At 43.5% G+C, this 27,301-nt stretch overlaps 2 protein-coding genes across 2 annotated transcripts in view; one reads left to right on the top strand and one right to left on the bottom strand.

Annotated features, from left to right (window-relative positions):
• Nucleotides 1-27,301, bottom strand: part of ZZZ3 (zinc finger ZZ-type containing 3) — a 139,253-nt gene that overhangs the window by 1,732 nt on the left and 110,220 nt on the right. The window lies entirely within an intron of this gene.
• Nucleotides 1-27,301, top strand: part of AK5 (adenylate kinase 5) — a 238,174-nt gene that overhangs the window by 207,763 nt on the left and 3,110 nt on the right. The window contains exons 11-12 of the mRNA XM_089920808.1: nt 1,512-1,628; nt 13,728-13,916. Of these exons, the coding sequence (XP_089776934.1) occupies nt 1,512-1,628; nt 13,728-13,916 (306 nt within the window). The remainder of the gene's footprint in view (nt 1-1,511; nt 1,629-13,727; nt 13,917-27,301) is intronic.

Raw genomic sequence — 27,301 nt, 5'->3', positions numbered from 1 at the left:
CTTTTCACAGCAGCCAGAGTGATTTCTTGAAAACGTTTATCCCCTTCCCCAGAAGCTTCCAACAGCTCCTCACCACACTTAGAATGAAATCCAGAGTCCTTCCCGTGGCTCTGGACTCCAGCTTGCTCTCTGACGCTGTTTCCCCACCACTCTCACGTTTACTCTCAGCCAACCAGTCACTTCCTCATTGTTCCTCCCACAGGCCAGGCTGTTCCTGCCTCAGGGCCTTTGCACTTGCTCTTTCCTTAGCCAGAGCCCTCTTCCTTCATATATGCATATAGTTTGCTCCTTTACTTCATCCAGATCTCTACTTAAATATCACAATTTATCAAAGAGACCCTTGCTGAGCACCTCATCTAAAATAGCACCTGTAACATTCTGCTTCTTCTGTCCTGCTTTAGTTTTGCTCCTAGTAGTTCTCTCTAGCTGATTATTTCTATATATTTACTTGTTCATCTATTATCTGTCTTTTTCACTAGAATGTAAGCTTCATGCAGATTTAATTCATTATTATCTAGGGATAGTTTCTGACCGCCCTTATGATGGCTGCATTCCCCCAGTCCCTGCCAAAAGTCAGAGGGTGACTGGGACCCAGAGAACACAAGGAATTCCCCCCAGTTTGGGCAGCTGGTGGCATTTTCCTACATCCATTCCTAAGCTTCCATGTATCCCTCCTTCCTTATTTTCCATAAGCGCAAGTTAAAGCAAATTTTTTAACAAAGTGATATTGCTAGAAAGTGCTACTTCATATCTACTGAAAGTCTCCTCAAGTCAGCGTGTGTCAAATTTTATAAAATAGTTACTGGGACAAATCAACAGTGAAGCACATTTTATACTGTGTTTTGTCTAGTTTTAAACTGGCATTAGGCCTAATTCAAGGAGTGCTACTGTATGAAATATAGCACTATATTTCACCTAATCTAAGATGTCATTATTTTTAGACACCTCAGTAAAATATAACCAATAAAAATATACCGGTAAGAAAAAAACACTATTAAACTATGACCCAGTACTGACTGTAAGGTACCTACCAGTTCCATAAACATTAAAATGGGGGGAGGGTGAGATTTGGAGTTGATGAAATACAGTATATTGCTGCCTGCTGTTAATCTTTTTTAAACTAATTTTTATTGGAGTATAGTTGCTTTACACTGCTGTGTTAGTTTCTGCTGTACAGCAAAGTGAATCAGTTATACGTATACATATATCCCCTCTTTTTTAGATTTCCTTCCCACTTAGGTCACCACAGAGCGTTGAGTAGAGTTCCCTGTGCTATACAGTGGGTTCTCATTAGTTATCTATTTTATACATATTAGTGTATATATGTCAATCCCAGTCTCCCAATTCATCCCACTCCCGTCCCCTTCCCTCCTTGGTATCCGTAAGTTTGTTCTCAACATCTTACTGTTATCTCTCTCCCTCCCGTGATGGGATGGCTCGGGAGAACTGTGCTGACTCCAGTGTTGTTCTGTGGAAGAGCTTGGGTCCTGACTGCTCTCCCTCTGCTCCAGGGCATCATTCTGGAGCTCCTGAAGGAGGCCATGGTGGCCAACCTCAGAAACACCAAGGGTTTCCTGATTGATGGCTATCCTCAGGAAGTGAAGCAAGGGGAAGAGTTCGGACGTAGGGTGAGTGTTGTTATGGGGATCATAGCAGAAGAAAAGTAGGGGACATCATCTAGGCTGGGGGATAAATTCGAAGTCTATGCCTTCCTCAATTACATTAAATGAAACTTTCTATTACAAATGGCAGAAACTCAGCATGCATGCCAATAAAACGGTGGAGGGTGGGAACGCTGGTGGTGGATTTATGGGTTCAAGTAACTAAAACTTCCAAGAGCAGTTCACACTTGGTTGGATCCATGTATTCAAATTTGTTCATCAGTGATCTGACGTTCTCCATCTCTTGGATATTCTTTCTTTGTGTCGGCCTCATTTTCTTCCTGTTACAGGCTTATATTCTACCATCTAAGTGATCTCACAGAAAAGTGTTTCTATTCTCCAGCAAAACACCCAGGATTTTGTTTCATTATCCTGGATTATCAGGTCCTGGGCTCATCACTGAACCAATCACTGTGGATATCCAGGAATATCCTGGTCCAGCCTGGAGGACCAGGGCAAGGATGGGAAGAAAGGAGGGAGAATGGGCACCACACCTGAACCATTAAAAGAAAGGGAAGGAATTACGCAAAGAAAAATAGGATGCCCTTAGAAGAAGGCAAGGAGAAAGGTTGCTGGACAGGCAGAATCAGATATATGTACCCCTATGACCATCCCAGAATCAGATATATGTCCCAGCCTCTTCACTAGGAGGCCACTCACAGGGGAACAGCAGGAAGTAAAAAATATTGTTCCTATCATTTATTGAGCCTACTCTGGGCTAAGTCCTGGGCTACACGCTTTACACACATTATCTCTAATTTTACAAAGTCCAAGGAAGAGGGAAACAATTGTCCCCATTTATTAAACAAAGATTCCAGAGCCTACAAGAATTAATATTTATATAGAGATCTCTTTAGACTAGTTTTAAAAGCATTTTTATATATGTTATTTCATTTGATATATTTTTAATAACTTTTTAGATAGAGAGAGGAGGTATTTTCTTCATGGTAAAGGTGATGACTTAAGCCCAGAGAGGTTACATGACTTGCCCACAGCCCCACAGCTAGTAAGTGCCAACTCACTGGTAAGTGACAACTACTGGTAGGACTAAGATTTGGGGGGGCCCATCTCCATCCATCTCTAACACTGCAACGTTGATTAGGGGTAATGGTACTTGTGTGTTCCCTGGGAGTTAGTTTGACCTCCTTCTGAGTCTCTGTTTTAATTAATTTCCTTAGATGGTATCTAAATACTCAAAGGACAATTGCTCACCTTCCCTTGCATTTCCTATTTGCAACCAGAGTCAGAGAAGAAATTCCCTGGCCCAGTTGCCAAGGGTGGGCCCTAGCCCCCAGGACTGACTTTCTGAATCTCAACTCAGGAGCCTTTATCAACAAGATGGGGATGGGCAGGGAGAAATGGATTTGTGTGGCAGCACCTGGGACTGTGGCAGTTCCAGGTGGTTCCTGATGGGCACTCATGTACCAGAAATCTAAACAGCCTTCTCCCACCAAACAAACCACTTTAGGAGCTCAGACTTTTACATAATCAACCACTTTTTTACAGAATGGAATTGGGAGGGTTGTTCTAGTTTTTTAAAAAATGATGGTAATATTTTATCGTGTTCTGTATATTTACAGAACATAAAATTTACCATCTTAACCGATTTTAAGTGTACACTTCAGTCATGTTAAATGTATTCGTATAGTTTTGCAACCAATCTCCAGAACTCTTTTCAACTTGCAAAACTGAAACTCTACACTTATTAAACTCCCCATTTACCTGTCCCCCGCCCCCTGACAACCGCTGTTCCACTTTCTGTCATTATGAATTGACTACTCTACGTACCTCACATAAGTGGAATCAGACAGATTTGTCCTTTTGTCACTAGCTTATTTCATTTAGCATAATGTCCTCAAGGTTCATTCATGTTGTAGCATATGTTAAAATTTCCTTCCTTGTTAAAGATGAATAATATTTTGTTTATCCATTCATTCATTGATGGCCACTTGGGTTACTTCAACTTTTTGCCTATTGTAAATAATGGTGCTATGAATGTACATGTACAGATTGCTCTTCAAGACCCTGCTTTCAACTCTTTGGGGTATATACACAGAAGTGAAATTGCTAGATCATATGGTAATTCTATTTTTAATTTTTTGAGGAATCAATACATATGCATACATACTGCCAGCCATAGTGGCTGCACCATTTTACATTCCCACCAGCAGTGCATAATGGTTTCAGTTTCTCTACATCCTCGCCAACACTTATTGTCTGTTTTTTTGATAGTAACCATCCTAATGGGTGTGAAGTGGTATCTCATTGTGATTTGGGTTTGCATTTCCCTAATGATTAATGATGTTGAGCATCTTTTCATGTGCTTGTTGGCCATTTGTATGTCTTTTTTGGAGAAATGTCTGTTCAAGTCTTTTGCCCATTTTTTAACCAGGTTATTTGGGTTTTGTTGTTGAATTGTAGGAGTCTGGGGTATGTTCTGGATTTTAACCCCCTATCAGATATATGATTTGCTAATATTTTCTCCCATTACATAGGTTGCCTTTTTACTCTGTTGATTGTGTCCTTTGAGTCACAGAAGTTTTTAATTTTGATATAATCCAATTTATCTATTTTTGCTTTTGTTTCCTGTGCTTTTGGTATCATGTCCAAGAAATTATTATCAAATCCAGTGTCATGAAGTTTTTTCCCCTGTTTTCTCTTAAGAATTTTGCAGTTTTCACTCTTACATTTAGGTCTTTAATCCATTTTGACCTAATTTTTGTAAGCAGTGTAATGTAAGGGTCCAACTCTATTCTTTGCATGGAGATCACCAGTTGTCCCAACACCACTGATTGAAAAGACTGTTTTTTCCCCATTGAGTGGTCTTGGGCACTTTTCAAAAATCATTTGACCGTGTATCCGAGAGTTCATTTTTGGGTTCTATATTATATTCCATTGGTCTAAGTTACTGACTTTATGCCAGTACCACACTGTTTTGATTGCTGTAGCTTTGTAATAGTTTTTAAATCAGAAAGTAAGAGCCCTCCAACTTTGTTCTTTTTCAAGGTTGCTTTGGCTATTCAGGGTCCCTTGAGATTCCACATGAATTTTAGGGTGGATGTTTCTATTTCTGCAACAACAACAAAAAAATGTCATTGGAACTTTGATAGGGATTGCATTAAATCTGTAGATCACTTTTGTAGTACTGACATCTTAACAATATTAAGTATTCCGCGGATTGTCTTACATTTTTGTTTATTTTGATCTTCCAGCCAGTGTCCAGGTTGTAAATAAGGTTCCTGGGGATACCCTTGAACTGAGGAACAAGGGCATCTTTCCTGCACCACCTCTGAATTAGGGCCTCTGCAAGGCCGAGGGTGAGGGGAGATCCAGAGAAGAGGAAGGGGTGGTCAGGGCCCTTTAGGGGCTCCCTGCTTATTAGAAATTGGCAGTTGTGTGAACACGCCATTAAAATACAAGAGGGCAAAACCTTAAAAAAAAAGAAACACACACACACACACACAAGGGAGATGAGCCCTCACTGCTGCCAGTCAGCAACGTTGATTGAGGTTCAGGCTTCAAGGTGGCAGCCCCCCACCAGATTATCCCACACTTGACCTTGCCCGTGAACTTAAGGTCCGAGAGTCCTGGCAGGGTCTCTGGGACAGTCCGGAAAGGTCACAAACTTGCTTGGAAGTGCTGGGGAAAATATCCTTTTCAATGTCTTTTTTTTGAATTGTTCTCAGTGGTAGTAGAATATTCTTTGAAACCCCCAAATGGCCAAGTGTGATAAATAAGGTGTAGGGTAAAGATAAGCATCTTTTTTGTCAACTACTGTGTGCAAACAACCACAAAATTATGATCTTTGTTCTCCTTTGGGAACTTTTTAAACTGGGTCTGAAGGCAAATATCTGAACTTAGGCCTATGGGGTCCGAACTGTTTGCAGCAGTGACAGCACTATTGCACTCATGTAGAGCCTCCCACGGTGACATCTTTAAAGCGCATCACTTATGCTGTCTGGAGTCAAAAAAGCTGGATGTTCACCTTGGTCATAGATTAGTGTGACCCTGGGCGTGTCACTCAACTTCAGATTCCTTCTCTGTAAAATAGAGAAAATAATGTAGCTGCCAAATCCTATTTAGAGGGTTTTGTGAGCATCAAATGATGTAACACACATAAATGTGTTTCCTAAGCTATAAAAGGTTATAAAATATTATCTACTTTAGGGTCACCCATTTTTCAATCACATTTCATTCAAGCCCATAAATTCCTGCTCCGTCATGCCTTTCTCCTTTGCTTATAACCCAGGATGGGTGAGTTCAGGACTCTAGATGGCCAACCAGTCTATCCCTGGCCTTTGGGTAAATATGAATTCAAATCATCCATACGATCTTCCTAAAGTAAAGCAAAACTTCCTTCCCCACTGTGGGTCCCATTCAGACAGGTTTTAGCAAGTGTCAGATAAGAGGCTTAACTAGAATTTTGGAGTGAGAAAGAGTCATCAACATGATGACTGGATAGTTTCAACCAATGCTAAAATCCATGACACACTTCCAAAAATATGCAAGTGCCCCTTTCATTTATGAACTGGCGACCTTCAAGTGAGATGTCTACGAAGACAGTCTTTTGCATTCTGCTGGAAGGAGTTTGCAACGGTCAAGCGTGATCTTGATTTGTCCCTGGGTACAGCAATTTAGAAGATTCTAATATCAGTTTGGCTTGTGTGCAAGAGAACACATCCAGCCCTCCAAAACAAGCACTGCTTTAAACCTGAGCAGAACAACAAAGATGCTACAAACACGGAATGAGCCGCTGTTGATTCATTTATGCCCTGAAGGGACTCAATCATTTGTACAGCCCCGTCCAAATTACAGGCAAGCATTTCATTTGAAATTTGGCAAAGACAAATACAGATGTATCATCTTCCCCAGATATTCAGAGTAAAAAGCCTGGCTGAGAGCACAGTGAGTGTTTTTTGTGTACCTGTCAGGCCTGCGACTCTGTTTGAAGCCCATTCAGGCCTACGGATGGTTTTCCAGCCCATAGATGCCTCACCAGCCCTTCTGTATCACAGAGACTGATGTGTGTCTGATGCTTGGGACCATCTATGGCTGAAAAAAATCCAGTTCAGTTAGTTAGGCTGATGTTTTTGCATACTATAGCTGATTGCTCTGAGAGGCAGGTCCTTTGAGGATCTGCTTGGCTACCATACACAACACCACTAAAGACCAGGTGCAAACTCATGTCCACAGCTTAGGGTTAAGTCTGTATGTGCTTTCTCTATTACCACCCTATCTTCTGTTCCCAAGCCTACTTTTCCCCCATCGAATTAATGATCTGTGCCTTCAGTAACCAACATAGTGTGCTAAGGAAGGGAAGGTTGTCACTGTGTGTGTGTGTGTGTGTGTGTGTGTGTGTGTGTGTGTGAGAGAGAGAGAGAGAGAGAGAGAGATGGAATATGAAGGAGGAGTTGGGGTTTCTAACCACCATCCCCAGCTCCCACCCCATTTGTGAACCCCTGGTTATAGTCACTTCGTGGCACAGGCCTGTATTTAGAGCCTGGCTTTATAAGTCCAAGACAAGTCATTTGACTCTACATAGTTCAATTTCCTCTTCTATAAAATATAGGTGGAAAATAGCTACCTCCAGCCATTAAAAAAAACAGAAAGAAAGAAAAGAAATCTTGTCATTTGCAACAACATAGATGGATTTAGAGGGTATTTTGCTAAGTGAACTGAGTCAGACAAAGAAAGACAAATACCTCATGATCTACTTATATGTGGAATCTAAAAAACCAACCAACCAAACAAAAACAAACACTCATAGATACAGAGAACCAACAGGTGGTTGCCAGAAGGGAGGGGGTGGGGAGTGGGCAAAATAAGTGAGGAGGATTGAGATGTACAAACCTCCAGTTGTATAGTAAATAAGTCACGGATATAACATACAGCATAGGGAATATGGTCAATAATATCGTAATAACTTCGTATGAGGACAGATGGTAACTAGACTCATCACGGTGATCATTTCATAATGTATGCGAGTGTTAAAGCGTTATGCAGTACACCTGAAAGGAACATAATATTGTGTGTCAACTATATTTCAGTTAAAAAAAGAAAAAATTGCTACCTCAGTGTTTGCTGGGAGGATTGGCTGAAATCCTTGAAATGTGCCTTATAGATGTATAAGCCTGCGTATTATGTTCAATACATTGTTATGGTTTTTTCCAAAATTCTGTGTATTTTTTCTGATTATAGAAGTAGGAATTATATAGATATGAGACAATACAGGAAAATGTAAAACAAAGACTAACCAACCACCCAGAGATAACACTCTGATGTCTGTTCTTCCGGCCTTGGTTCTACCTATCTTCGTGCAGTTAAAATCGTACAGGATACATAACTATCTGAATAATAGCTGTTATTTTTTGAGCACTTAAAGTGTGCCTGGAACTGAACTAGATGCTTTACCCGTGTCATCGTATTAATCTTTACAGTCCTATTCAGGATTGTATTAATCTTTACAATCCTATTCAGTAGGTATTATTATAGATTATTTTCATCTCAGGGAGGGTGTGTGCTTAGCCTGACTCCCTGGTGTGAAATGGAAACGCTTTCCTGTGTGAACCCAACATTTCAGCAGCCAAGCTAAACACATGTTAACAGGAGTGAAATGCACGGGTTTGCTCTTGCCTTTTCCTCCCAGAAGCCTCTTAGCGGAAATTCTGCCCTTAGCCTGACTATGCAGATGAGTTTCCTGGATGTGTGGATAATGACAGTGTATCGCTCTGCCTGATTGCTCTGAACTGTCTCATAACACTGTTCATCTATAGAATCAGTGATTCTGTTTATAAGTGCATTCTAATCTTTGGAATGAACTCTTAGCAGAAAAAAAAAAAAAAAAGGTTATGAGTCTGGCCAAGGAACTTTCTAGTTGGTGTGTCCTAGTGGTTTGGAATTGTGGCAAGCCTTGGGACCACCTTGGGATTTTCCACTTGAGATTTTCCACTCTCTTCTTCCAACTTCCGGTTCATTGCAGAACTTTTGAGCTATGTAATGGCAGCACCAGGGCAGACGTTATGGTGGCGATGGGGTGGTATTATTATTATTAGGGTTGTGTGTTTAGCAATGCTGAAATGACCCCATCACCCCTCCTCTACTGAGGTTCCCCAAGCGGATAAAGCTCAGGAGTGAGAGCAAATGGGAAATAGGCCTGTGGCCCTGTTTTTAGCCAGGCCTTACCTCCCAGTGCAGTGAGGCTGGTAGACGCGCTGGAGTGTACGACTTAGGCTAAAAGCACGGGTGGGGCCTCTGACTCTTTCTAAATTCAAATCTGACCAACAGGGGCTTTTATGAAGTGCAAAGGGATGAAAATGAATCTTGCCAGGCCCACATTAAATAACATTATCTCACATTTATGCAGTGCTTGAAATGGGCCATGTATTAACTCATTTAATCCTCGGCAGCCGTCCTATGAGGCAGAAACTCTTGTCATCCTCATTTAAAATGAGGCAACTGAGGCACCCAGAGAGAACAAGAAAGCTGGTACTCTGAACCGTCGAAAGTTCCTGAATGGCAGGACCCTGCCCACTGGTAATATGGCCTAACCCGTGTCCTGACTTAATCAGAAGAAAACTAAAGTGGGGGGCAGAGGAGAGCAGGGAAAACGCCTCCTACTGCTCTACCTGCTGGAATTCTCCAGGCAAAGCCATCATCACAAGTCAGCTGACACCCTCATCCTGGTGGGCTGCTCTCAGCTGGAGTGACTGCTGATCCCAACTAGATCCCCAGAGGCAGCGAAAGCAAGTTTCCGCAAAATAAAACTAAATTGCCTCTGACACCGTCCACTTCTTTTCCTACTACCCCACCCTCCTCTCCTGGCTCCACTTGGCCCACCAGGCATCTGGCCTGAGTCCCATTCTGAAGGCTCTGGCACCCTCCACTAGGGTGAAGTCACCAGGCTTTGGAGTTACATGCAGCTGGCTCAGGACTGTCACTAGCTAGTCCTCAGTGATTTGGGGCAAGTTAACCTCTGTGGGCCTCCATTTGCTCCCCACAGGGGTTAGAGCGATGGCACAGTGCGCCTGTTGCTGAAATGTTCTTACATATCTCAATGCCCTCCCAAGGGCACTTGTGCTCTAATAAGGGTCCCCTGAATACCCAAAGGCCATGAAGAGCCCAGCACTGCAGTGGCAGAATTCCAGGGAGCCAGCAGGGGAGTGCTGGGGACATGGAGTTGTCTCCAAGTCTCTGTGACTCATCCAGACAAGGACAGAGTTCTCTGTTCTCCCCTCCACGGGATGTTAGAGCAGGGGTCCCCAGCCCCCAGGACACAGACTGATATGGGTCCTCAACCTCTTATGAACCGGGCCACGCAGCAGGAGGTGAGTGGCGGGTGAGCGAGCGAAGCTTCATCTGCCTCTCCCCATCGCCCCCCATGGCTCCCCATCACCCCCCATGGCTCCCCGTCGCTCTTATTACCGCCTAAACCATCCCCCCCCCCTCCGCCCCATGTGTCCGTGGAAAAATTGTCTTCCACGAATGCATCCCTGGTGCCAAAAAGTTGGGGACCGCTGTGTTAGAGGCTAACTGTGGTCCAGGGAAAAAAGGCAGAGCTACTCCAAGGGACTTTCTAAAGAAATATATCAAAGCGTTTTGAAAAATGATTGAATGGTATTTCACTCAAACATTTCAAAAACGTTTAGGTGTTAAAAGCATCAGTGGAAGAAATGACCTCTGAAGCCATGAAAGGACATGGAAGAAACTTAAATGCATATTGCTAAGTGAAAGAAGCCAGCCTGAAAAGGCTACACACTGGATGAGTTCAACACTATGATATTCTGGGAAAGGCAATTCTATAGAAACAGTAAAAAAAAAAAAAGATCAGTAGTTGCCAGGGTTAGGGAAGAGAGAGAGGGAGGAATGGATAGGAAGAGCACAGGAGATTTTCAGAGGGGTGAAAGTATTACCTATTATGCTATAATGGTGGACCATGACATGATGCAACTGTCAAAACCCATAGAATGTCCAACACAAAGGATGAACTTTAATGTCAACTATGGACTTCAGTGAATGCTTCAGTATTGTTTCATTAATTGTAACAAATGTACCACCCTAAAGACATCATAGGGGAAACCAGGGGAGGGGAATTATATGGTAACTTTCTGTACTATCTGCTCAATTTTCCCATAAACCTAAAACTTAAAATCTATTAATTGAAATAAAAAAAAAGAATCAGTGGTACAGGCCACTTCCAAATGGAATGGCTGCTTGACAGCTTTTTATGTAGGAAGGGAGTGCTGACTCCAGGAGAAATAGGTTAGGTCAAACCCCAATCTTGGCAGAAGAGCAGCTTCTCAAGGTATTATTTTGTGAAGAATCACCTGGGGATCTTCTTAAAATCCAGAGTCAGCAGGTCGAGGATGGTGCCTGAGCATCTGCATTTCTAACAAGCTCCCAGATGAAGCCTGTGCGGCTGGTTCACAGCCCACACTTTGAGAATCAAGGTGGAAGCTCCCTCTCTGTCCTGCACTTATTTCGGTTCATTTACTGCCAGCTTCTGCTCAGACACACATTATCTCTGTTTGTACCTGAATGAGTCCCTGAATTGTCATCCGTGTCCTCACAAGTGCCCTGAAAACCGCCACAGTAAGAAAAATCACCTAGTCTCCAAACACAACCCTGGCCGGAAACTGCTCCAGGAGCCAAACTCTGTAACTGAGCCCTAGGCTGCCTCCCAAGCTCGCCCTCTGCTGGTGGACAAGGGTCATTGTCTTCTAAACTTTCACCCAGCTTTCTTGCTGCTCAAATGCTCATTGTTTTTTCCTTCCAATTAATAAAGACAGAAGAGTTAGATGACATGTTCCAGAGGTTTATTTCACTCTTCTAGATTTTGGAGAATTTTTCCACTCTGTTTCTTAAAGTACATCCTTCAGAGGGGGTAGATAAATCATTGAACAGCACTTACTGACAACTTAATGGCTCTGCATGTTGTCTTAAAGTCCTCCCCTACCCTGACTTTGTTCCCATCCCTCCCAGGCGCTTTGCATAGTGGGGCGGTAAACTTTCGTTTACATTGCAAGATCAGAAGAGAGCAACAATTTCTTTTGATCCAGGGTTGAGATTGGTAGTGGAGGCAAGGTTGGTATCCTCCAGAGAGAGACATCAGAAGCAAAAGAACACTTTAAGGGAAGGATGGGGAGATAGGGAGAGACACACTACCGATCATACACTATCACTCATTCAGGAAAACATTTCTTTGTTACCTGCTGTATACAAGACGGGATCAGGAGCTGAGCATTCCTAACGCCTACACACAAAGAGATCATAGCCCAATACGGTACATAACATAGTGACTGATACCAAGTGTTTCCATATGCCAAGCAATCTACTTACATTACCTTATTTAATTGTATTTAATCCTCACAGCAATTCTGTGATCAACCTCACTGAACAAATGAGAAAGTTGGGGGTGCAGAGAAGTTGAGTGACACCTTTAGTTAATGATGAAGTCAGGTAACTTAAAGAAACAATTTGTTATTTTCTCTCATAGGGTTCTGGGGGTTGATGGGCTCAGCTGGCTGGTTCTCACTTGAGGTCCTTTATTCAGCTGCAGTCAGATAGTTGGTAAGACTGAGTAGACATGTCTGGAGCAGGGGCTGGGATGTCTACAACAGCCAAGGTCTGGTCAGGCATCTCTGTCCACATGGCCTCTCTGTGTGGCTAGCTTGGGCTTCCTCCCAGCCTAGCAGTCAGAGTCATTGGACATCTTAGATGGCAGTTGACCAGGCAGGAACTGCAAAACTTCTTATGATCTTGCTTCTAAAAGCATGTGGCTTTACAATAGCCAGGACATGGAAGCAACCTAAGTATCCATAGACAGATAAATGGATAAAGAAGATGTGGCACATATATACAATGGAATATTACTCAGCCATAAAAAGAAATGAAACTGAGTTATTTGTAGTGAGGTGGATGGACCTAGAGACTGTCATACAGAGTGAAGTAAGTCAGAAAGAGAAAAACAAATACTGTATGCTAACACATATATTTGGAATCTAAAAAAAAAAAACGGTCATGAAGAACCTAGGGGCAAGATGGGAATAAAGATGCAGACCTACTAGAGAATGGACTTGAGGACACAGGGAGGGGGAAGGGTAAGCTGGGACGAAGTGAGAGAGTGGCATGGACTTATATACACTACCAAACATAAAATAGATAGCTAGTGGGAAGCAGCCACATAGCACAGGGAGATCAGCTTGGTGCTTTGTGACCACCTAGAGGGGTGGGAGAGGGAGGGTGGGAGGGAGATGCAAGAGGGAGGAGATATGGGGATATTTGTATATGTATAGCTGATTCACTCTTGTTATACAGCAGAAACTAACACATCATTGTAAAGCAATTATACTACAATAAAGGTGTTAAAAATTAATAAATAAATAATAAAAGCATGTGGCATCATTTCCACCATGTTCTGTTGGTCAGTTACAGTTCAGCTCAGATTCAAGGAGGTAGAGGAATGGGCTCTATGTCTCAATGGGGGGAAGAGCTTAAAGTACATGGAGGTAATCAATCAATGAAGACCATCTTGGAGACAAGTCACCACACCAGGATTTGACCCTCAGCAGCCTGACTCGAACCTTTGTGTGCTCAACCATCATGCTCTACTGACCACCACGTAGTACAGACACAGCCACATTGTGCTCCTGGTGGCTCATGTAAGATATAGTGGTGGACAAAGAAAGAGGTGATTAACTTGTCTCAGTAGGTCAGGCAGGGCTCCCAGCAGGAAACACCACACACACACACACACACACACACACACACACACACACACACCTCCCCTTAGTGTGGAGGACAGATTGTGACTGCATTGAGTAGCATTCTATACAATCCCTGCATTACATGAGGTGACCTAAAAGCTGAGGACAAGAGACAGCTCTGAGGCAGCCTGTGGAAAGCCACTGACGTGGAAATAAGGAGCCGTGATGTCCTGTCCCAACTCTGCCACAATGTAGGTCTGGGACCCTGAGAGGAAGCAGAAGTAAAGAACTAGGGATCCCAGGTCTTTCCAGAACCTCGCTGAATGGAATTTCTGAGCATGTTGTGCCCCCTCCCCATCCCCAGATTGGAGACCCTTGCTTGGTGATCTGTATGGACTGCTCGGCAGACACCATGACCAACCGCCTTCTCCAGAGGAGCGGGGGCAGCCCGCACGCGGACGACAGAACCGCTATCACCAAGCGCCTTGAGACCTACTACCGGGCCTCCATCCCCATGGTCGCCTACTATGAGACGAAAACACAGCTACATAAGGTGAGTAACCTCACAGCCCCCCAAAATGAACCAGCCACCCACTTTTTATTCAAAAAAAGAGAAAAAAATAGGAAATTTCGGTTAAGGGATATTGGAATTAGAACTGCATATAGCTGCACAATTTGGGCCAAAATATGGGTCCCTTACTCTCTTCACTTTTTTTTTTTTTTTTTTTCGGTACGCGGGCCTCTCACTGTCGTGGCCTCTCCCGTTGCGGAGCACAGGCTCCGGACGCGCAGGCTCAGTGGCCATGGCTCACGGGCCCAGCCGCTCCGTGGCATGTGGGATCTTCCTGCACCGGGGCACGAACCCATGTTCCCTGCATCGGCAGGCGGACTCCCAACCACTGTGCCACCAGGGAAGCCCTCTCTTCACTTTTGTATATCATCATATGGACCATGAAAAGCTGGCTATACAATGTTCATAGATGCCATTATGGTTGCTGGAAACTGGTCCTATTTCCAAGAAAGAGGGAGAGAGGGAAGGAGGGAGGGATGGGGGGAGGGAGGGAGGGGGAGGGGAGGGGGAGGGGAGAGGGAGGGAGGGAGGCATGGATGAGGCATAAGTTCTGCCTCCCAGACCTCAGCTGCACAGGAGGATCCAGAAGGTCTCGTCTAGATCTAAAATTCAACAACTTTGCCTTTCTAGATTTTTGCCTAGTTCATAATTGGCCCTTGGCTGCCTCAGTTTCTTGCAATGACAAGTGTTATTGGGAGAAGCAGCATATGGGGCCAGGAGAGCAGATGAGGTGAAACAATGAGGAAATGGGTGGTGTCAACTCAATGATCACGAGCGCTAATCCATGCTGAGTCCCTGTTAAGTTCACGAATTTGGGAAAACTACCCGATCCCCATTCATTCACTCATTTCATAACTATGTATCAAGCACCTCCTATGGACCATCCACTGCCCTGGTGGTTTGGATGCAGGTGATAAGATGTGGTTCTTGCCTGCTACAGCCTTGGGTTTAGTAGGGGAGAGAGACACACCTGGGGTCACAATATGGGGTCAAAGCGAGCACAGAGTTCCAAGGGCCCTTTAACCTGGTCTGAGGGGAGACAGAAGGCACTGAGGAAGTTCACCAGAGGAGAACTAAGTTGAGCCCGAGGTGCAGGTGCCGTACGGGGAGCAGAGCACCTCACACAGAACCTCACACAGAAGGAGCTTGGCTGTGACATATAGTGCCAAGGAAACGAGCGACAAGAGGTGGAGGTGGAGGGGCAAGCAAGGACCAGATCAAGATGAACCTATCATAGGAGCCAATAATTATCCTGAGGATGATGACGGGAACTACCAAAGGGGACAGACATAGTCAGGGCTTCCATTTAGAAAGCTCCCTCCATCAGCCTTGTGGAGAATGGGTCCCAAGGAGGTCAGGCCAGGAGACCACTGGGAGGCTGGGGAGTATCCAGGAACCAAACCCTGAGGGCCCAATGCAGAGGAGAGAGAGTGAACAGCTACTATCTGCCTCTCCCAGGAAGTTACAAGGAGACACGAGTCAATCAGTAACAAACCTGGCTTGGGGACAGCTACATGACCCATTCCTTGGGGGAAACCACTGATAATGAATTCTTATCTTCTGAGCCTGTTAATGGTCCATTTTCCAGACTCCTATGGACTTAGCCCTGTGTCGAATCTGAAGGGTGCTCCATGATTTAACTCAGAGGTGTCATGTATGTGACATGAGAGCTATCATCCCCGCCTTCTGCACCCACAGCAGACACTGCTACGGCATCGTGGCGCTTTCCTCAAGACCCAGACGTGGCCTCGTGATGTTGTTAGCACAGCGCACCAGGCAGCTCCTTCCAACTGCTAGGACTTGATGAGCAAGACGAATCCTATTTGCTGTACTTCATGTAACCTCCGGTTGCTACATAAAACAAAGACCTAGATGTTTAGAAACAAGCAAACAAAAAGTGCACTATGTACGAGCAGGGTCTTAAGAATTCAGGTAGCAGAGGCCTTTCCAGGATTGGTGATTTCCACCCTTCGTGCCACCTAGAACACACATGGAAATTACCTTCCACTTTGAAGATTTGCAGAGGTGAGAAAAGTTCCTGAGTAATTCAGAGTCAGAAAAGCCCTTTGACCTCTCTCCTGTGTTACTCCAACCTAAATTCTACACACTCACAAATGATTGGCACGTGCATGCGGGGCTAAGCGAGTTCTCAGATAAAGCTGATTTCTGGAATCCTCCTTAGAAATTTAATATCTAAGTTAATGGGAAAGGGAGTTTCCCGTCCCACGCGGCTCATCTCTGCAGCTCCCCCCCGCATTTTGGAGATGCTGGCTGTTGGGCCTGTGGTGAGGTAACATGTATGATCCACTTGGAAATTTTTTTTTTTTTTTTTTTTGCGGTACGCGGGCCTCTCACTGCCGCGGCCTCTCCTGTTGCGGAGCACAGGCTCCGGACGCGCAGGCCCAGTGGCCATGGCTCACAGGCCCAGCCACTCCGCGGCACGTGGGATCCTCACAGACCGGGGCACGAACCCGTGTGCCCTGCATCGGCAGGCGGACTCTCAACCACTGCACCACCTGGGAAGCCCCACTTGGCAAATATTTAAAACCACTCCAGTCCTGACTCCAGAACAGCGTGGGCTCTGGCCCTCAGGACTCCCAGAGGGCCTCTCTGAAGAAGCTGCTTTGTCCCTTCCTCTGCCCCGGAACTGTCCTCACCCATGCAGCTGCAGAGATGAACAGCCTTCCTCCCCAACCTGGAGTAGAGACAGCACAGGGTGGCCTAGTGCTAGCCCAGGGGCCCAGGGAGGTGACAATGTTTTGCAGGTGACCCATGAGGCTTGCCAGCAGCTCGGGCCACAGAGGGGGACTGGAGGAGAAGCGAGAGAGCAGCCCGGCTTGGTTTCCATTGGAGGTGAAAGTCTCTGTCCCTTTGTGTTCTCTGGCCTTCTGGGCTCCTGCCTGGTCTCCGAGCACCAGCTTAATTGCCTCCTGATTTGAAGTGACAGCCTGTGTCTTGTTCCCGCAATGCTCTTTGGTTTCTTAGTACCCCTTCCCTGTCTCGTTGATTATTGAGCCCAAGGCGGGGCTGCTCACTCTCCAGGTGGGCTCCTGGATCATTTAAGGAGTTTTCTCTTTTTTTTTTGCGGTACGCGGGCCTCTCACTGTTGTGGCCTCTCCCGTTGGGGAGCACAGGCTCCGGACGCGCAGGCTCAGTGGCCATGGCTCACGGGCCCAGCCACTCTGCGGCATGTGGGATCTTCCTGGACCAGGGCACGAACCCGTGTACCCTGCATCGGCAGGCGGACTCTCAACCACTGTGCCACCAGGGAAGCCCAAGGAGTTTTCTTAAACTAGATGGGGGTGGTGAATGCACTTCAAGATGCAAGTGAGATGAATCAGTAGCTCAGTGAGATTACTTTAGGAATTAGAGCTGCCCAGTGGTCTAGCCCAGAAACAGAGGACCCTCCAAAAGCACTTCCCTCAGTCCTCAGTGTCGCCCAGTTATGCTTACAGTCGATCCATCCCCTGACACCTTTACTGCCTAATGATAATCAGCCCTTTTGGCCACCAACTAGCTGGAAAAGTGCAATGAAATTTCAAACAAAAGTAATAAAAAAGCAAAGCAGAACTTATATAGCCACTGCCTTATTCTTTGTCTTTGTTATGCCATCATCATACAATAAAGTTAGAACTTCTTGTAACATAAACCAAGGGATAGAAGCATATGTGATCCAAATGGATCCCCTGACCTTCCGTTTTCCTCTCTCACAACGCCAGCTTTGCGCTGCATCTAAGAAAGAATCAGAACTTTTGTCCATGTCACTCCATTCCTCCTTGCACTCAGGGCAGACATCATTAGTCAGCTTCCTACCCCGTCTGGACGCTGCCTCAGAAACTTTCTCAACACAGCAATACAGGTAGTCACACACAACTCATTAGAGTTGACCTATAAGAGAAAGCTTTTTTCACCCTGAGGGAGAGAATTTATTATTGAAGAAATAATTGAAATGTAGCATTTTGAAGTGAACAGCACAATAATTGTCCAGAGGTTGCCTGGGAGAGAGAATACTGGCCTGGGTATAAGAAAACCCAAGCCACAGTGGTGTGAATGAGCTTTGGGAGCTTGGTGAGTCATTTCACAGCTAAACCTCTCAGCAGAATAAAATGGATGGACAGAATGGGATCTCCTGGAATACCCTAGGTCTGTCACTCCATGCATCTCAGGGAAAAAAAACAAAAAACATATATTTGTAATCATAAAAGTAACAGAGACTTGTTTTAGAAAATATAGAAAACTAGGTAGTCCCATCACTCAGAGGCAAACATTCTGGATTATTTCCTTCAAATATTTTGGCTATGAATTTTTAAAGCATGATGGTGACCACAGGTATATTCATGAGGTTGTAGGTAAGAGGCACCAACCCTAGCCGGCCTGACCTGAAACACGGAGCTTACTTGTAAGGTTATGTGAACCGAGGCTGAAACGCAGCAGGTCCAGGAAGCCCGTGGGACCAGGCTTCCCTATGCTTTTCACACCTGTCTTTCCCTCCTTCTCTCTCTCATCTTGATTTTTCTCTTTCTCTGGCCCAGAAGCTAGAATATGTCAAACGTGCAGCTTCCATGTTCATGTTACCACAACAGCTCCAAATTCCAGAGAGAAATATTCTGATTGGCCTTGTTTTGCTCCAGTCCCTGGTCCTATCAGCTATGGCCAGGCAGGCGGGGTCACGTGGGGCTTTTTTCACTTGTTGTGGCTGTTCTATTGAGCGCATAGCACGTGTGGAGACACAGCAATAAACAAGACAAAGTCCCTCACTGAAAAGAGAAGAGCAGTAGACAAGAAAATAAAATAATTGCTAATAGGATTAGCTCTATGAATAAGACAAAACAGAGTGACTTGTTAGGCGTGGGGACTTTAGACAGGTGCTTGGAAAGTCTCTAAGGAGGTACCATTTGAATGAAGACCTGACTAATAAAAACATGGTTGCATGGTTGCCTGGGACTCTTCCCTAAAAACTGAGGGGAGAACAAGGAATTTCCAGAAGAGGAGATCTTGTGAACTGGGAGAAATTCCAGAAATAGCTTCCTCAAGTGGCATGTACAGAAGTGTATAAATTGATATTTAAAACCTCTCCTTTTGCTAAGGATAAAAGTAACAACTACTTTTAAAAAAGAAACTAGAAAATTTAAGAGCATAAAGATAAAAATTATCCAGAATTCTTCAACCCAAAGATAACAATTAATGAACATTTTGATATATTTTCTTACATTTGTGTTTCTTCATTTTTTTAAAATAAATTTATTATTTTATTTATTTATTTTCGGCTGCTTTGTTTCTTCGTTGCTGTGGAAGCTGTGAGTGGCTTTCCTTAGTTGCAGTGAGCAGGGGCTACTCTTCGTTGTGGTGCGCAGGCTTCTCATGGCGGTGGCTTCTCTTGTTGCAGAGCATGGGCTCTAGGCACACGGGCTTCAGTAGTTGTGGCACACGGGCTCATAGTTGTGGTTCGTGAGCTCTAGAGCGTAGGCTCAGTAGTTGTGGTGCACAGGCTTAGTTGCTCCGCGGCATGTGGGATCTTCCCGAACCAGGGCTTGAACCCGTGTCCCCTGCATTGACAGGTGGATTCTTAACCACTGCGCTGCCAGGGAGGCCCTTTTGATTTTTTTAATATACTTTTTGCTCATGGCATCATAAGCCCAGAAATACCCCCAGGCCATAGAGGAAGTGGTCCTGGTAACAGATGATATCCATCCCTGGGTTATTTATTAGTCTTAATCAATTTAAAACATAAAAAGAGAGGCCAATGACTCATTAAACATGCATTCAACAGACGCAGATAATCCAGTTCCTTGGCAACTTGGCTTTTGTAAAGGAGAAAATAAGTTATTCGTTCAACAGTTCTTCTGCTGCAGTGTCCCAACTTCATAAATAGCTTAGTCATTTTTAGTAAGTCCCAAAATACAGCTGTACCCATTTATTGTTCTGGGTAGTCATCCAACCTGGCAGGAGACTTCCTGTGAACTGAGGGATCAAGAATGAGAAACGTAGCTGCTGCAACTTCCATGAAAGGAGTGGAAGCAGAAGGCAGCATCGAATCAAATTTTACCCCTTGGATGCAAAATCCACTTGATAGCCCTTAGCCAAGTGCATTCCTAAGATAGGAGTCTAGCACAAGGCAAGGAAAACTCAGATTACTTTTATACCTTGAATTCTCTGTACTCAAATTCTTCTTTCAATTGGCTAAAATAACTCTTGACCTAATTTTTAGTTTAATCTCTCCACGAATACCTGAGAATGTCACTATGGTGGTTTGTTACACAAATAACCGTTTCACTGTATATAAAATTTAGGTCACAGTATTTCTCTATGGCAAGTCAGTAAACGTTGCCCCATTGTTTTGAAGCATTTAGTGTGCTGGAAGAAAGGCAAAAACAAATTTGGAAGTAAACTTTTTTCAACTAGTATCTTTAAAGAAAAAATCTTAATGTTTTTCCGTGTAATTTAAAACTGGAGTCCAGATATAGGTCTGCTTTTCACTGATTTTCAATGGCATGACAGTATTTTTTAACTCAGGAACGTTTGCTGTATTTTTTATGTACCGCTGTTCCTTGTTTTTCTCAAGAACACATAACTCTCTTCCTTCTACCCCAGTGCCATCCAATGGAAATTAAACGTGAGCCGTATGTGTAATTTTAAATTTTCTAGTAGCCACAATATAACATTAGTTTCAGGTGTACAACATAGTGATTTGAAATTCAAATACATTACAAAATGATCACCATAATGAATCTAGTGACCATCTGTCCCCTTACCAAGTTACTACAGTATTGTTGACCATATTCCTTAGGCTGTATATCACATCCCCATGACTTATCTATTTTATAACTGGAAGTGTGTACCTCTTAATCTCCTTCACCAATTTGGGCCAACCTCCCAAAACCCCCTTCCCCTCCCTTCTGACAACCACCCATTTTCTCTCTGTGTCTATGAGTCTGTTTTTATTTTGTTTTGTTTGTTTTGTTTCTTAGATTCCACATATAAATGAGATCATGCGGTATTTGTCTTTCTCTGTCTTGACTTATTTCACTTAGCATAATATCCTCTAGATCCATCTATGTTGTCACAGATGGCAAGAGTTCATTCTTTTTATGGCTGAGTAGTATTCCATTGTTTATGCACCACATCTTCTTTATCCATTCATCTACTGGTGGACGTTAAGGTTGCTTCCGTATCTTGGCTATCGTGAATAATGATGCATATATGTTTTCAAATTAGTGTTTTTGTTTTCTTCGGGTAAATACCCAGCAGTGGAATTGTTGGATCATGCGAAGACTTGACTAAAAAGCAAAGTAGAGGCTTCATTCCTCCTTCATACAATAAATATTCTAGATCAGCATTGTCCAACAGAGATATAATCTGGGCCAAATAGGTAATTTACAATTTCCTAGCAGTCACATTAACCAAAACAAAGTAAAAAGAAACAAGTGAGATTAATTTAACAATATATTTTATTTAACCTAATATAGCCTAAATGTTATCATTTTAACACGTAATCAATATAAAAAATCATTAATGAGATGGTTTTATATTCTTTTTTCAATCTATGTCTTCAAAATCTGGTATTTAAGCATATCTCAATTCAGATTCTAAATTTTCATCAGAAATACTAGAATGGTATTTGTATCTCATAAAATTTCCAGTTGAAAAGGTAGATTTCACATACCCAACTTGTTCAAATATATATATATATATATATTTTTTTGGCGGTATGTGGGCCTCTCAGTGTTGGCTCTCTCCCGTTGCGGAGCACAGGCTCCGGACGCGCAGGCTCAGCGGCCATGGCTCACGGGCCCAGCCGCTCCGCGGCACGTGGGATCCTCCCGGACCGGGGCACGAACCCGTGTCCCCTGCATCGGCAGGCGGACTCTCAACCACTGCGCCACCAGGGAAGCCCCAAATATATTTTTAAATGTTCCAATAATTGAGTCAAATATTAGTTTTAAAAGTTAGATTCACTTTAATTATAGAATATCAAAAACTTAATTCCTCATTTATACTAGCCACATTTCAAGTGTTCAGTAGCCACCTGTGGCTAGTGTTTACTGTATCCTGGATAGTTCTAGCCTCTTCTAGAAAGTTTGAACTAAGTACTGCAAGTAATGAAGGGAACCACTAATTTCAAGCAGGGACATGGCTGATCAGATCTGTTTTAGAAAAGTCACTTTAAAAAAGGACAGTTTTTTGTTTTTTTGTTTTTCATGTCTGTGAGAAGATGTTAGTCAAATTTAAACTACAGACAGAATTGAGAGGAAGAGAAAGAAGGAAAGGGAGTAGCAGGTAACATTTTAAATGGACAAACTGCTGGTACTTTGGGAAGTCCTGTGTATAGAGCCATCATTAATGGGCAGATTATGAATCATCCTTGTATTTTTGCTAAAGCTTGTCCTTAAAGCTCTCTAGAGTAAAGGTGTACATAGTCCTCCTTCTTTCTAAGGCCTTGAGAGTGAGGAGTAATGTGTGGCCTGACCAGATCTCTGAAATGGACGACTCCCCAGGGGCAGCCTTTTCCATGACCCCGACTTTGGAAAAGCGCATCTAATGATTGTCCAGAGACGTGCACAAGTGCTACATGTGAAGGGCTTGGCCGTGGCTGGGCACCACGCTCTCCTCTGGCTGTGAGGGATCCCTGTGGTGTGGGGCTCTGTCTGGTTGAACAGAGGACCGGGTTAGAAGAGGAAAAAGGTGGCCAACACCCACACAATCATCATAAAACACTCAATAGCAGCTTGGTTTTTTCCCCAGGAGCCCCATGGTGCCAATGAAACTCAAGCAATGTTTTGAACAGTGTAGGAAAATTCAGGAAAAACACTCCATCTGGGCAATGTTTGAACCAGCCAACTGTTTTTTTGTTTTTTTTTAACATCCTTATTGGAGTATAATTGCTTCACAATGGTGTGTTAGTTTCTGCTTTATAACAAAGTGAATCAACTATACATATACATATGTTCCCATAGCTATTCCCTCTTACCTCTCCCTCCCTCCCACCCTATCCCACCCTTCTAGGTGGTCACAAAGCACCGAGCTGATCTCCCTGTGCTATGCGGCTGCTTCCCAATAGCTATCTATTTTACATTTGGTAAAGTATATATGTCCATGCCACTCTCTCACTTCGTCCCAGCTTACCCTTCCCCCTCCCCGTGTCCTCAAGTCCATTCTCTACATCTGCATCTTTATTCCTGTCCTGCCCCTGGGTTCTTCGGAAGCTTTTTTTTTTTTTAAATTTCATATAGATGTGTTAGCATACAGTATTTGTTTTTCTCTTTCTGACTTACTTCACTCTGTATGACAGTCTCTAGGTCCAACCACCCCACTACGAATAACTCAATTTCATTTCTTTTTATGGCTGAGTAATATTCCATTGTATATATGTGCCACATCTTCTTTATCCATTCATCTGTCTATGGATACTTAGGTTGCTTCCATGTCCTGGCTATTGTAGATAGAGCTGCAATGAACATTGTGGTACATGACTCTTTTTTTTTTTTTTTTTTTTTGTGGTACGCGGGCCTCTCATTGTTGTGGCCTCTCCCGTTGTGGAGCACAGGCTCCGGACACTCAGGCTCAGTGGCCATGGCTCACGGGCCCAGCTGCTCTGCGGCATGTGGGATCTTCCCGGACCGGGGCACGAACCTGTGTCCCGTGCATCGGCAGGCGGACTCCCAACCACTGCGCCACCAGGGAAGCCCAGCATGACTCTTTTTGAATTATGGTTTTCTCAGGGTATATGCCCCAGCCAACCGTTTTACGGTTCATAAATTCAAGGAACTAAAGAGTAGACAAAACGTGCAATTCCCAAGGTGGTGTAAGTACTTTCCTAATTTGCAGTCTGTTCTGCTGATGGCTGGGCAGAAATACTACCTCTGACTGCTCTACTTTTCCTTCCAGAAGTCAGGTGAAACCTCAGAAATTTAATCATATTTCCTGTTCACTTGCCTTTAGTTTATTTATTTAAAAAAATCTTTTGTATATTGATCAGGGTATCACTTACTGCAGGATTTTATATCAAGTCTCAGACCAAAAGTGATAAATTCTTCAAGTCAGAAGCAAATCCACTCACCTGGTTTTCAATTAAATTAAATATATGAAAACCTCATACATTCTGACTCTGCTGAATCAGAATTGGAGATCCTTTGGGAAAAGATCATGAAGCTTACTTTTACTCTTCATGGGAAAAAAGGGTTTCTGTAAATTAATATTATCACATTGATTATGGGGTGAAAACTTACCGTATGTGGGAGGACACCTTATTTTCGAGTTTGCACAATTGCTGAGGAAGTTCTCTTCACACTGTACAATTAGTATGCTAATTACACAGGATTCTTATCTGTTCATCAAGGACTAAACACTAGCACCTTGTGAGCTCATTTAAACTTGCTCAAGTTGTAAGCACCAAGAATAGTTCCTATAGCTTAGAAAACACTTAGGAAGTTGGTTCTTTTCCATTTCCTATGAGTTCCACAGTCAGATATGAAAATATAAAAGCCATTTGTTGTTCTCTTAAAATATTCCCCATGTGGGAATTAGATGAGATTCAGGAAATGATCAGGTCATCTCTGAAGAACTGAAGGAGAAATCTGGAGAGTAGACAGAGGGCTTTGATCCCACTCAGTTCAGTTGGGCTCTCTTTTGCTCCATAAAAATCCAGTCTATACCTTCCCCCACCACACACACACACACACACAGAGCTTCTATAAGAAAAAAGATGCTATCTCATTGCGTCGCAATTTTTGTTCTCAGAATTCTGCTTCTTGGGCCTAATGAGGGCCTCAGATTAACTTCATATATTTCCCACTCACCCAAGTCAAAGGCTGCTTTTTGCATCTAGAAAGTCTCATTATTTGATTCTGTCTTGAAATCTCCTCACGTCCTTAGGCTCCACAGAGGCACACACCACAGCACGTGACTCTGGATGGCAATGAGCAGCTTTCTTTTATTTAATTAAATAAATAAAGGCCTGGATTTAAGCCACAAAGCAAAATGAAGAGGGAGGTTTTGGATGGAAATAGAAGCGGGAGATGGCTCAGCTAAGGCTCCAGGGCATGACTCACTCCCTCAGCCCAGCTTGCAGCTTCCCCCAAACATTAGCCTTGGCCTGATTGACAAGATCCCGCTGCAAAGCCTTCTGCCTCCCAGTCTCAGACGTCAGAAAGTATCAAGTGTCGCCCTTCAGATGCTTGTGCTCATTAGCCCTTGTTTCTGAAACCAAGTTGCCCAGCTTTTACAAGAGAGAATCCATATCTTCCTATAAAGTCCAGATAGTGGGTCAGAAAATGGGCTCCAAGAGTGTGTTTCTGCTCCTACAATAGCCTGTTTGTGAGGAAAGGGAAGAAGGAATGGGAAAATGAGGGTACTTTTTTTTTTAAATTGAAATATAGTTGATTTACGATGTTGTGTTAGTTTCAGGTGTACAGCAGTGATTGTTATACATATATATTTATATTCATTTTTAGATTCTTTTCCACTATAGGTTATTCCAAGATATTGAGTATAGTTCCCTGTGCTATACAGTAGGTCCTTGTTGGTTATCTATTTTATTTAATTTTAAAAAATATTTATTTATTTATTGGCTGCTTTGGGTCTTAGTTGCGGCACACGGGATCTTTCGTTGCAGCATGCGGGCTCTTCATTGTGGTACGTGGGCTTCTCTCTAGTTGTGGCACACAGGCTCTCTAGTTGTGACACCTGGGCTCAGTAGTTGCAGCATGAGGGCTTAGTTGCCCCACGGCATGTGGGATCTTAGTTCCCTGACCCGGGATCGAACCGGGGCCCCCTGCATTGCAAGATGGATTCTTAACCACTGGACCACCAGTGAAGTCCCTGTTTATCTACTTTACATAAGGCAGTGTGTATATTTTAATCCCAAACTCCTAATTTATCCCTCCCCTGTGCCTTTCCCCTTTGGTAGCCATAACTTTATTTTCTGTGTCTATGAGTCTATTTCTGTTTTGTAAATAAGTTCATTTGCATCATTTTTTTTTAGATTCCACATATAGGCGATATCATATGATATTTGTCTTTCTCTGTCTGACTTACTTCACTTAGTATGATAATCTCTAGGTCCATCCATGTTGCTGCAAATGGCATTATTTCACTCTTCTTTAATGGTTGAGTAATATTCCATTGTATATATGTACCACATCTTCTTTATCCATTCATCTGTCAATGGACACTTAGGTTGCTTCCATGTCTTGACTATTGTAAATAATGCTGCTGTGAACATTGGGGTGCATGTATCTTTTCGAATTATAGTTTTCTCCAAATATATGCCCAGGAGTGGGATCACTGGATATCTAGAGGATACTTTCTAGATACCTATCTAGAGCCAATCTCTGAGGAAACAAATGTTTCTGTTTGATTATGTCAACCTATTCCTTAAAAACCATTACCCGACTCCCCATTATTCTTATATAATAGTCTATTAGCCTCTTTATAGTCAACCTCTTTTTATTATTCCAGCTTCACTCCTTGCTACTCCCACTAAGTTCAACCATCCAGCTATTTTGAACTGGTGGATGTAATATACAAGGATGTAGTCAACAAGTACAAGGACTTTGGAGTCAGAGACCTGGGTTTGAACCAGGTGTCTGACAGTTGCTTAGCTGTATGACCTTGGGAAATTTAATTCATCTTTCAGGACCTGAGTTTCATCATCTGTGAAATGGGGATAACAATACCTGTCGCCTAAGATCATTGTTAGAATTACCTGTTTGTTTAAAAGCACTTGTGCTAGGGAGGAGGGGAGGATGGAGCAGGGGTTGGAAGAAGGGAGCAAGTGAGAGGAGAGGGAATGAGAGAGGAGCAGAAAAGGGACCGTGTGATAGATGGAGGGAGCCCAGTAGGGAGTGAGGGAGTGAGCAAAGCAGGGATTAAGAGAGGGCAGGAGGGAGGGGAGAAAAGGAAGCGAGAAAGTAAAGCAAGGGTGGAAGTGAAAAAAAATAGCACTTATGCTTCATTAGTAGTAAAGTGTATTATTTTTAATGATGATGACGACGACAACTTTCCTCAGGAAGCTTCCTGCCCTCCCAAGATGGTGTAAAGTATCCCTTTATCCAGAGCTCCTGTGCTTACCTGACAACAGCGTGAATTCCTGTTGTCTGTCTTTACCCTTGAGCTGTGAGCTCCTTGAGAGCAGGACCATTATGTCCATTTCACCTTGGTTTCTCCAGCATGTAATATATTGTTGGCACCCAGAAGATGTTTGTTGGTTGAAAGGGAAAAGAAGAAGAGGTAAAGCAACAAGCAAGGTGCTATGAGGGACAGAAAACAGCAACGTCCCTGCCCCCCAGATGGAGAGCCGCCAGCCAGGGAGACAAACCAACTGCGGGTTGCTCTTTAACCCTCCTGTAAGGATCAAGTATGATACGTTT

The sequence above is a fragment of the Delphinapterus leucas genome, chromosome 1 (assembly GCF_059928025.1).
Source record: "Delphinapterus leucas isolate spDelLeu-1000000601 "Yukka" chromosome 1, BTC_Dleu_Yukka2, whole genome shotgun sequence".
Taxonomy (NCBI): Eukaryota; Metazoa; Chordata; class Mammalia; order Artiodactyla; family Monodontidae; genus Delphinapterus; species Delphinapterus leucas.
The sequence above is the reverse complement of the archived record's forward strand: the minus strand, read 5'-3'. Positions and strand labels throughout refer to the sequence as shown.